Below are 11,767 nucleotides of genomic sequence, written 5' to 3'. Positions count from 1 at the left end.
ATTTGCCCCAGTTTACATGGGATTAGATCATTTGCCCCACTTTTCATTTTTCTTTTGATGATTTGCCCTTTTCAATTACTGAAATCATTTTCGAATTTCTATCCCTTTTTCCCCCATGCGAAAAGACATCGTTGCCCCTGTGGCTAATTTACAATTTGGTACTGTACAGATCTTTTCTCTTTACAAGGCCACGTCCAACCGAAGCAACTAATTAACAGGGAACAAATCGTATCTACTTTCTTTACATGGCTCTACCCAACGGAACCAGCTACTCACAAATCATAGATTGATTCTGTTGCTTGTGACGTCAGGTTCATGGCTAGTGGAGAGGCGGATCCACCGCCGGCCACGAAGCCATCAACTCCAATGACCCCCGGACAGCGAAGCTTCACACAGATGGCCGCTGAGACGATTCCACCTACTGCCGAACAGGGAGGCGACTCTTGCATCCATGGATCACCACGATCTACTCCAGATTGGTCAGTATATGATTTCCCCTCCCTCCCACCCCACCCCAAACACACACAGTGCCACAAGCAGGGTTAGAACCTCTTGGCATGCGTCCTCGCTAGGCAGCCCCTAACGCTGCTACACTTGTAGTAACCCCTGCAACTGCAAGACAATGATGGACATATGATTATCAGGATTCAAGAGTATAAACTTCTAAAATTATCCAAATCTTTAAACCATGTGGATGAATACCTCTAGGAGGATCTTTACTGGAAAATGAAAAGTTAAACCATTTCTTACTTGTTTCCTAACATAACAGAATGGAAGTCAGGATGTCAGCGACCTTTTTTTTACTGATTGCATACTTTGATAGACTTCCTTATCCTTAGCTTCCTGTAGTTGCATACATGTAGCATACTTTTAATAGTTGGTAACTAATTAGATGATGCCCTTATGTCCCCTTCATAACTAAAAACCTTTATTTATTTTCCAAATAGGTCTCGGCGGGTGGCTAGTAATGATTCATATGTATCAACTATGGTAGGAAGTGTTGATTGGTCCCAGATTGAGATAGCACCAATGAATGATGACGAAATTGATGTTCCTATAACAGAAGAGAACATGTGCTCGGTGCTTGGCATCAATGACGAACCTGAGCATCGGAAAATTGTATCTGAAGCAGCCATGAAAGCCTCCATTGCAGATGTTGATGCATGTGTGGCTGATATTGATGAGGATTTACTTGCTGATGCGGCTCTTCCTGTGCCTGACCATATGCCTGAAGAGGATCACTTTTGGTATGATAAGAAACATCCTGTGATAGAGGAAGGATCTTTGTTTCGTTCAATGAACGAGTTTAGGATGCTCATCAGAACATTTGCTATTAGAGGCAAGTTTGACATCAAGATCAAGGATAGTGACACTACTAGATTTTTGGGTCACTGTAAAGGAAATGCATGTCCTTGGAGAATAACTGCTAGGACAATAGAAGATGGAAAAACAGTCAGGGTACAAACTTATCTAACATGAATAGTTTTTTATGTTGAAAATATCTTTTATAAATTACTTGCAACTGATGGTTTGTATTGTGTTTTCTGCAGGTTAACAAGATAGTAAAGCCTCATAAGTGTTCATCAACCGCTGCAGTGACAACAAGCATGGCAGACCAAGCATGGGTGGCAGAAAAGGCAATGGGGTATATTCAAACTGAACCAAACATTGGTGCCAGCGAGCTCCGAAAAAAGCTACAAGCCGAGTACAAATGTACTATTGGGTATCATACTGTTAACAAGGGAAAAGAAAGGGCCAAGAATAGTTTATATGGGACCTGGGGAAAAAGCTTTCAGTCGTTATTGAACTTCAAAGCTGAGATTGATAAAAGATCTCCCGGTAGCATTGTCGAGGTTGATGTCAAGAGGGAAAGAGGTGAAGTGCATTTTCGCAGATTTTTTATGGCACTTAAGCCGTGCATTGATGGCTTCTTGGCTGGTTGTAGACCATATGTCAGTGTAGACTCCACATTTTTGACTGGAAAGTGGAATGGTCAATTAGCAGCATGTACAACACTAGATGGACAAAATTGGATGTTTCCTTTAGCATTTGGTTTCTTTGCTACGGAGACCGAGGATAACTGGATTTGGTTTATGCAACAACTGCATAGGGCAATAGGACATCTTCAAACTCTAGCTATTTGTACTGATGCATGCAAAGGGTTAGAGAATGCAGTTAAAATTGTGTTTCCTCAAGCTGAGCAAAGGGAGTGCTTTAGGCATCTAATGGCAAACTTCAAAAAAAAGTTTCATGGAGATGTTTTTGGTCGCATGTGGCCAGTAGCCAAGGCTTATCGTCTGGAAACATTTAACTATCATATGGCCAAGATATTTGAAGCTGAACCTGCAGTGAGTGTCTACTTGTGTACCTATCATAACTTAAAGTGGATGAGATGCGACTTCAACACAGAAATAAAATGTGATTACATTCACAATAATCTAGCCGAGTGCTTCAATAGCTGGATCAAAGGAACAAAAGAGCTGCCCATGGATGAGCTAGCCGATGCAATAAGAGAGAAAATTATGATACTTGTTTATAGAAGGAGAAGGATTGGGGAAATGCTTCAGGGAGAGATATTGCCTGCCATCATTCAACAAATAAATAATAGAACTAGGCAACTTGACCATTTGGTTGTTGGAAGATCAACGGGAGAAAGTTGTGAGGTGAAGGACACTAGCAAAAATAATCTTAGGCATGTTGTGAAGATAGGCAGCCGTGAGTGCACTTGCCTAGAATGGCAACACACTGGAAAGCCCTGTGAGCATGCACTTGCATTCCTTATAGAGACGGCAGATGTAAATTTTCATCCATATGTACATGAGTACTACTCCGTGAGTAGGTTCCGGGCTGCCTATGCTGGAGAGATTGAACCAATCACAGACAAGTCTCAATGGCCTCATGTTAATATAGATTTTGAAATGGTGCCACCGGTTTTAAAGAGCTCTGTTGGGAGACGGAGGAAGCAGAGAATCAAAAGTTGCCTTGAAGAAGGTGGTGGTGGTGGCAGCAAACGGAAGAAAAAAGATGATAATGGCAAAACAAATAGCCAAGAAGGAGGTGAGAAAGAGAAGGAAAAAGAAAAGAAGAGATTTGGCAGTAAAAATAGGTGCAAAGAATGTGGGATATTGGGGCACAGGAAAGCAACTTGCAAACAAAATGAAGCTAAAAAGAGGTAACCCATGCACTAGTATCTCGTCTATATTAGTATCAAATTAGAAATATTATACCATTGGTAACATCCGGTGTGATTGAACTTTCTAGTGACGTGTCTGCGCATGAGCTCGCTCCAGTTGTTGTTGCGACACCTACACGCACAACAACAATAACACTGCCTCCCAGCCTTCATAACAGCCCTGGGCCTATCACAAGGAGGTAACTATTATATCTGTCGTATGAACATTTGATTCATGCAAAAGAAAAATCTTACTTTTATAACATTGGTGTGTAAACATGCAGGAGGCTTGCTATGGCCATAGCTGGAGACGATGCATCACAGCCATGTGGGACAACTATTGATTCTGTAGCATCACCTACTTCTCACTTCCCTTCACGCTCTACAACATGCAAGAAAAAGTTGACCCCAAAGAGGAAGAAGCTCTAATCTTAGTGCATTGAATTGCTATTTTAAATTCTGAGATGTGTTGAAATTTGTCAATTTCAGACAAATTTCAAAGATATTTTTTGCTTGATGTAAACTCGGATTAATTTATCATTTCATTTGAACCGAGCAACCTTTTTGTGGCATCAGTTTGTGATTTCGGTGTGATCTATTCTCTCAATTCCATGTGCTAAGTGAACATATGTTGTCGGTCTATTTTGTTTTATCTATGAAGCTGTTATATGCTGCCAATTTCCAACAAAGTGCATATGGCAGGATGCACATCATATATATAGATCTCTCACCTGTGACTAAAGGAGATCCAACAATAGATGAAGCATATATTTTCAGTGTGATACAATTAGAGTCTGAAGCATCTGGAGGAGATAACTGAACGAAGTATTTTATACAATGTACCCAGCTCCATGACTGAAGTAGTACCAGCTGCTAGGGTAATTAGTACTATCAACACTGTCGTCCAACCATGGCTATTACCGGCAACGCAATGAGCTCAGACACAAAAAAAATTGTAAATCCATGAATCACTAGAAGAACTTAGTTTTTACCAGCAACGAGCGCACCTTCTGCAGCTCCGAGTTGCAGCGGGAGCCCCGGGTACCCGCCGGTCCGCCGAGCTGCAGCGGGATTCACCGCGGTGGACCGCCGAGCTGCAACGGGAGCCGCCTCCCAGGGCCGAGGAGCTGCAGCGGGAGCCGCCGCGCCGGGCCGACGACCTGCAGTGGGAGCTGCCGCGCCGGGCCGCCGAGCTGCCGAGCTGCAGCGGGAGCCGCCTCGCCGGGCCGAGGAGCTGCAGCTGGAGCCACCGTGCACCGGGCCGACGATCTGCACCGGGAGCTGCTGCGCGGGGCCGCTGCTGCCAAGATGGGGGTCAAGGTGCCGTCGTCGGCCTCCTCCATTAGCTTCCTGTGGTATGATTATTGGGGAATGAAGAACAGAGGAAAGGCGTTGAACTAGAGAATAGTGGGGTCCCGAGAATAGTGAGCTCGTCGATGGAACTAGGACCAGTCCAAAAGCAGAGAAGATTATAGAAGAATTGTAAATTAGCCACAGGGGCAATTGTGTCTTTTCGCATGGGAAAAAAGGATAGAAATTCGAAAATGATTTCAGTAATTGAAAAGGGCAAATCATTAAAAGAAAAATAAAAAGTGGGGCAAATGATCTAATCCCATGTAAACTCGGGCAAATCATCTCATGCCCAAGTAAAGTGGGGCAAATTGTCCAATCTCCCGCGATTCTCCTCTCCTCTCCTCTCCTCTCTCTCGATTCTCCTCGCGCCGCCATGCCGTTCTTCCTCTGCCTCCGTGCGTGCTCCGAGCCCCTCCTCTTCCTCGTGCCGCCAGCCTCCTCATCTCTCCTCATTGGCCGTCGCTCCTAAGTCGTGGAGATCCTCGCCGTGGTTGTAGGGTCCAAGCAAAGACGAAGAGGAGACCCCAAGATCCAGCCGCGCCTTCTTCTCACCCTCGATCTGCTCCTCTTGGGCTCTTCGTTCGGATGGATGAAGCTCTCGTCGATGGGCACGGCGACGGCGACGTTTAGAGGCGACGCTCAACTATGCGTGGGAGATGGCGTGGAAGAGCAGCTCGCGGATGACGACTATGATGTTGCCTGGATGTTTGACGATGACGAGTCTCTCAAGCTCGTCGCCGGCCGTCGAATCGTCTTCAAGCTAGCTTCACGCGCTGGTGAGTCCAATCCAGCCCAGCCCCTCCCCCGTGAGAGTGCAGCTCTATCGAGCCCGAGGTGACCCCATGGCAAGGCAGGAGACACCGCACCTTGCCACTTTCTCAGGTGCATGCTGCCATCTCTCTCTCTCTCTCTCTCTCTCTCTCTCTCTCTCTCTCTCTCTCTCTCTCTCTCCCCCACAGAGTACTCATCTCAGTTTGCCTACAAGGTGTTCGATGAAAGTTTAACAAGGCTGTAGGGAAATATTACTCTTTGAAATGTTTAAGCTATGATGTCTACTTACCAACTAAAAGAAGAGCTGAATGTTGTAGCTATCAAAACCATGACAACTAGGCTACATGCTTTAGAATCGGACATCATGGTGTTTAATTCATCTTTATCCATGATTGAAATCAATAACTGAAGGAGATAGATAGAGTTAATTTCCTGCTTGTGTTTCGCATGGTTCCATCCAATTGATGCATACTAGTGGAATCAGCTCCATTTGTTTACCAGGATGGTCAATTTGGTTCCATCATGGTTCCATCCAGGAGTTAATTGTTTTGGCCTTTATTAATACAGTCCCATGCCGAACAAGAGAAGGTGAGGACGACGAGCTAAGGTCAGCCACCTTTCAATTCGCCCTGCGTGTTCGTGGTGGCCTGATGATGCCGGATGTTGTGGCTGGGCTGGAGTACGCCCTCGAGACCATTTGCTAGGGCGACACCATGTTTCCCCATCGCCATCATCCTCGCTGCAGGTGCGCTTCATTGCAGGACCCCCTCCCTCCTCTCCCCCAGCTCACCTACGATCTTCTTATTTTGTGGTTCAATAGAATGGAACACTTGGATCCATGCCCGCCCGCCACCCACCAGCTGTAATGCAGGGAGGTTAAGCCATGAGCGTAGAGTTGCCATTGCTAAAAATGGTGGTGCTACTGAGCTGTAGTCGACACAGCGGAAGTGCCGTGTGCCATGTCCATTGGCTGAGCGGCTAGGTGGAGTTGCCGCTATTGAAAATGGTGGTGGTACCATGAGGAAGCAGTGAACTTGCACTGCCTTAAATGCACCAACGATGGTGTTATTCAAAGATTTCTTAAGCTAGAATATCGATATTTAGTTTGGATGAAATAGTTAGGTCTATCGCAAAAGGCATGACTATCTTGCCTAAATAAATGCTTTATGCCCGTACCATATACTTTCTCCAGTCGAAAACTTCCCTTTATTTTGTAGGAAACAAGAGAAAAAGCTAGTTCTGATCTCATGGTGTGCATGTAGTATTGTGGAACTCCCATGCTCTAAAAAGGGCAACCAAATTGTGCAGATTAATCTCTTGCTTGGATGTTTCTGACGAACTATGACCGCTTTATAATTTTGTTCCTGGTATGGATTGTTCATTGCCATTTTATTATTTTTCCTGATAATATATGGATGTTCATTGCATAATCCATTTGCTTTTCATCCGTGTTTTACTATTTTTTTATGGTCATGTTCTATTGTGTATCTTTGTAAAGAATCAGCAAATTATTTATCTGCTTGTTGCTACACAAGGATTATGGTTTTGCTTCACATGAAGGAGAAGAGAAAAAAAACGAAAGGTATAAATGATCTGCCCAGTAGCCATCAAGATTTTAGCTATCTTTTTTTTCTCAAACGGTCATATGATAGTATTTTTAGTGCTCTTTGTCATTTAGTTTAAATCTATGCAGTATTGCAGTTACAAATACATCTTTAGTTTAGGGGAATCTTACCAGATAAGATAGTCTAATCCTGGAGTGTCAGTAAATTTACATTTTCAGATAGGACCAGTAAAATGGATAGCATGGTTTAAGCTTGGCTCATGTATTGGTTGTGCTTTTCTTCTTCTCATTTTTCGTGAATGTTACTCACTGATTTACAGGGATGGAAGATTTGTTGCTTGATGTACGTAGCTAGCAAACAATTGGATCAGGTTTCAGGAAGTGTTCATGTACGTTTCTTTGTCGTATATTCACTGGAACATTGTTATCAAACTGTGTCATGGAGGTTCATTAGTACACATGTCCCAGTCATTAATTATTCAGTAAATGAGTGCTTATGTCCTCAACTATCGGGAGGAATAGTTGTTGGATATCAAAACTTACATTTTAACAAGCACTTCTTGCGTTATTTGTTTGTTCTTGATTTTTATTTAATCCAAAAGCCCTTGATTTGAAGACAACTGCCACTGCACACTTAGGGATGGCAGTAGCAAAACATGTTTGAAGCAGGGGCAGGAAGAAGAATTCAACAACTGAATGAGCATGATCTTCTCTTATTAGGAGGACAAGCCCTCATCTGGTAAGCTGCTGCTTCCTACGACTTCCTCTTAGTTGTAGATTAGTATAATTCATATGTTAATTGAGACGAGTTCAACAACTACATGAGCATGTGCTCCTTTCAGTAGGAGGTCAATTCCTCATTTGGTAAGCTCATGCTTCATGTAGCCTACAGCTGGCTGTTAGGTTAGTCTAATTAATTTGGTAATTGAGATGCCTTTTGAGAAATACAGAATAGTCTTACCAATTATTTTCAGTTGGCTGCTAGATTAGTCTAATTCATGATTTTTAATAGCTAACAAGTGACTCGTCGTCTGAGGAAGAAGAGCAACCAGAGCAATCGACAATGTGCGAGTATGTCTGCTTCATGCTTTACAGGGAGCCGGATGGCTGTCCTAAATAGAGGGTCGATGTTGTGAACATATTCGCAGGAGGCGCCATGGCGCAGGCCTTTGCACGAGGTGAAGTTGGGAACATCTTCATATCCTGATCATCTGAAAATCTTTTCTGCTTGCTATAGTACTCTGTTTCATGATGCACTATTAAATTTATTCTAACTTTTATAAATATTAGGTGGCTGGTTAATTTATCCACCCATTAGGTTTCTCACTTTTTCTTCTCAATTTTATAAATGTCCGGTGCTTGAAGAATCACATTATTTTCACTATATTAGTATATGAGGATTGAGTTTGTTTCTTATTTATTTTGAAAGTGAGTATCAGTTTTGATTAGTCATTATATTTGACCCTTTGATAGTGAGTTGATAGAAAAATTTCTCATTTCAAAATCCCTCGCTTCATCCCCTCCTCTTCGAAGATCTATTCGTTTTGTGAATTTTTTGTTTCAGGTTCTGAAGAGGAGGTTTCTGCACCCTGGTTCATGTCTTTAGTGGGAAAATTAATGTGATGCCTGGCTGATTGGTGGTGAATCAGATCTAGCACAGAATCACATGTTACATCATTACCATTATGAGTATGGTTTAAGTATCTTTGGTTGAATTCGTGGATTGTCTCTTCTGCAGTTTGTGGATTGTTATCCTTCATTAAGGTGTTTTGATTGACTAAATAGAAGCGGATCAAGAACCTTTGTCCTTGGTCCTCTAATGCCACCCTTTGTATGATATTTTTGTCATCTAGATTTGATTATGTTCATATTGATAGTAATTCCTCTTGTGTTTTTCTTAGTAATTGCACGGAGATCCCTTTTGTGATCGCTTAGTAATTGCTCGTGTGTTTTTTCTTCTCAGTACTTCTCGTTGTCCTTCACCGGAATACCAGTTAAAAACATGCCTATCAAATCTCCAGTTAGAAATATCAGGCCCGTGTGATAAAAGGAGCCGTTAACAACCAACTGGATGAATAACTGCTCGTGCTACATACGCGTGTGTTGAACGATTTTCCTAGCCGTTTTGTTGGAGGGTGCTAACACACATGCTAATCAAAGCATTAATCAAGGTCATGTACGTATTATACCTACCGCAAACGCGCACAGTACCGCCAAAAGTGCTGGGTACCTACCTGGCACCGCAAAAGAAGGCCTCAGGAGGCGCGCCAATGGCGCGCCCCAACCCCTAGTATAGAGATAATAAGAGTCTAAAATTAGTGCAGCGAGACAGCAAAGGTGAAAAATGAAACGGCCTCGCCATCAGAAGTTGAAAACGAGATCCCGACGGAAAGAATGGTCAGATCTCGTGGCCACGCCACGCAACATGCAGAGCCACCGCCCCGCCCCCGAAGACCACGTCCGAGAAGAAAGCAGAAGCGCACGAGCCCAACCAACCACCAGGGCGCGCGCGGCGGCGACGAGGACAACCGCCTCGCCTGCGAGACGCTCGGCATTCATGTCCGTCCCCTCCGACTCCGGCCAGGAGACACCGCCCTCGGCGACCGAGGGCGGTCGGGCGCGCCTCCAGGACGACCAGCTGGGGCAGCTCCGGGAGCTCTTCCTCCGCTTCGACCTCGACGGCGACGGCAGTCTCACCAAGCTCGAGATAGCCGCGCTGCTCCGCTCGCTCGGTCTCCGCCCCGCCGAGGGGGACGAGATCCACACACTCATCGCCTCCATGGACGCCGACGGCAACGGCACCGTGGAGTTCGACGAGCTAACCTCTTCCCTCTCGCAGCTGCTCCTCGGGCCCGGCCGCTCCTCCGTCGCCGTTGACCACGAGCAGCTAGCCGAGGCCTTCCGCGCCTTCGACCGTGACGGCAACGGATACATCTCCGCCGCCGAGCTCGCGCGCTCCATGGCGCAAATGGGGCACCCCATCTGCTACGCGGAGCTCAACGACATGATGCGCGAGGCCGACACTGACGGCGACGGCTCCATCAGCTTTGAGGAGTTCACCGCCATCATGGCCAAGTCCGCCGTCGAATTTCTCGGCCTCGCCGCGTTGTGAGCGAGGATGAAGGGATTCCTCCGCTCCCTCCGGTTAGAGCCTCGTGGGCTTGTCCTCTGTTTGTAAATTAGTCCATTCGCCTTTCTTTTTATCATTTCTGCAAATATAAGACTCCCTGGATAAAGAAATATAAAAACGTTTAGATCACTACTTTAGTTATCTAAATGCTCGTATATTTGTTTACAGAGGGAGTACATACAAATTTGAACCGTGTTATATTGAATGTGTCAATGTAAATAGATCTAATGTTGATATAGTGAATGTTTGATTTGGAATTCATATCGAGAAAATAAGAATGCAATTGCTGAAAAAAATAGGAGCATGCATTGCCCACATTGCTGTCCGGAAACTTTGATTTTGGAATAAGAGTTGTTGTGTTCTTCGGTAGTAAAATGGGCTCCTTAGGGTTGGATCACTCTCTGTTAAGCTCGTGCTTGTTAAGCTTAACAAGCAAAAAAAAAGTCAGCTCTGTTAGTTTAAAACTTGTTAACCTCGTAAGCGCTTGTTAACATACTACGGTGTGTCACGGCTAGTGGAGTGAGAGTGCGGGTATAATTTTTACGAGGGAATATGATGACTATATAAGAGGTGGCTTAGTTTGCTCCCTTCTATGGGTTGGGATGAGTCGATTAGATTGATAAGATAGGTTGAGATGCCATAAAATGTTGTTGTCTAATATACGAATATTGGACGTGATGTACTTATGAGCTTAACGAACTCCTCGTGAAACTTATTAGTTTGTTCATTGAGCCCATTAAGTTTAACGAATTAAAACCAATGATTGGCTCTATTTATTAAGAAACGAGCTACGAGCTTAACAAACTGAGCTCGCGAGCTATGAGCTTTTTGTCTCTTCAATAATATAAAGAATCATATGAACTTGATTTCCCCCCACAAAGATATATAGTAGCAACATGAATATTTTTGCTCCGGTCACAAATCTATGAAAACATTTGCATACTTATATGAAATAACTATCTTAAAATAGTACTCCCTCCTTCACAAATATAAGATGTTTTGAGTATTTTAGTATGGAATACATACAAACTGAGTGAACAAACACATTAAAACATGTCTATATACATCATATTCACATAAAAGATATTACATCTTATATTTGTGAATCGGAGGAAGTACAACTATTTGTATTTGGACTAAAATTCGTTGTATATGGAACTTGGTGGCGAAAATGCGGAAGGGTCTTTCTGAGCTCGAGCACACATGTGCTCGTTATCTTTCTCGTCCGCTGGCTTTCGAATACTCAACTAAGCATGTAGATGCTCAAGCGTAATGTTTTTCTCCTAACCTTTTTTTTCTACACGGCTCATGCCCACTTTGGATGCCCGCCCTAACTGACACCATTAGCATGACTCAGATGGTTGATCACGATCTGGGCCATCACGGGGGAGATCTGGGCTAACGATAGAGACCGACAAGCCCATTTTTGTATCCTACTGTAGCTACCACCACTACCCCTTCCAAAGTCCACAAGCAATCTTCCAAAGTCCGCTTATAAAGGAATCTTCCAAATTCCAACTTTTATCGACAGGTTCATTGCTGAGCTTGTTGTTCTGAAGGAGAAGGCTTAGGTGATTCCAAGGACTAGATCATCAAACACCGCATGAAGACAAACCTTGGCACGACCTAAGGCACCGCCTCGAGGTTTTGCAAAACATCATGTTGATGCAAGCGTATCAAGACCGATCAGGGCAGATCAGTAACAACATTTTGTCGCGATGACAATGGCGACTATCTTGGAAGCTAGTCTCTTACGATAGATGGCATCCGCGATACG

General features: G+C 44.0%; 2 protein-coding genes and 1 non-coding gene across 5 annotated transcripts; all 3 read left to right on the top strand.

Annotated features, from left to right (window-relative positions):
• Nucleotides 1–248: 248 nt before the first annotated feature.
• On the top strand, nt 249–3,744 carry LOC109769650 (uncharacterized). The gene is made up of 5 exons (XM_020328383.3): nt 249–479; nt 995–1,458; nt 1,551–3,172; nt 3,262–3,372; nt 3,457–3,744. The coding sequence occupies exons 1-5, from the start codon at nt 452–454 to the stop codon at nt 3,599–3,601; spliced, it is 2,370 nt and encodes a 789-aa protein (XP_020183972.3). The 5' UTR covers nt 249–451; the 3' UTR covers nt 3,602–3,744.
• Nucleotides 3,745–5,132: 1,388 nt separating this feature from the next.
• On the top strand, nt 5,133–8,740 carry LOC109769649 (uncharacterized). Of its 3 annotated transcripts, XR_012204960.1 has the most exons (8): nt 5,133–5,407; nt 5,864–6,041; nt 6,605–6,663; nt 6,795–6,878; nt 7,181–7,249; nt 7,499–7,599; nt 7,873–8,038; nt 8,425–8,740. It is a non-coding gene; the product is annotated as an uncharacterized protein (transcript). The 3 variants fall into 3 exon arrangements; XR_012204958.1 differs by lacking the exon at nt 8,425–8,740 and having other exon boundaries at nt 7,873–8,161; XR_012204959.1 differs by lacking the exons at nt 5,133–5,407; nt 8,425–8,740 and having other exon boundaries at nt 5,904–6,041; nt 6,514–6,663; nt 7,873–8,161.
• A 368-nt stretch (nt 8,741–9,108) lies between these two features.
• Nucleotides 9,109–10,228, top strand: LOC141020496 (probable calcium-binding protein CML14). The gene has a single exon (XM_073510450.1). It carries the CDS (start codon nt 9,205–9,207, stop codon nt 9,970–9,972), a length of 768 nt encoding a protein of 255 aa, XP_073366551.1. The 5' UTR covers nt 9,109–9,204; the 3' UTR covers nt 9,973–10,228.
• The last annotated feature ends 1,539 nt before the right edge of the window (nt 10,229–11,767 follow it).

Source organism: Aegilops tauschii, chromosome 3 (genome assembly GCF_002575655.3).
Source record: "Aegilops tauschii subsp. strangulata cultivar AL8/78 chromosome 3, Aet v6.0, whole genome shotgun sequence".
NCBI classification, from domain to species: domain Eukaryota; kingdom Viridiplantae; phylum Streptophyta; class Magnoliopsida; order Poales; family Poaceae; genus Aegilops; species Aegilops tauschii.
Note: the sequence above shows the minus strand (reverse complement) of the source record. Positions and strands in the feature narration are given on the sequence as shown.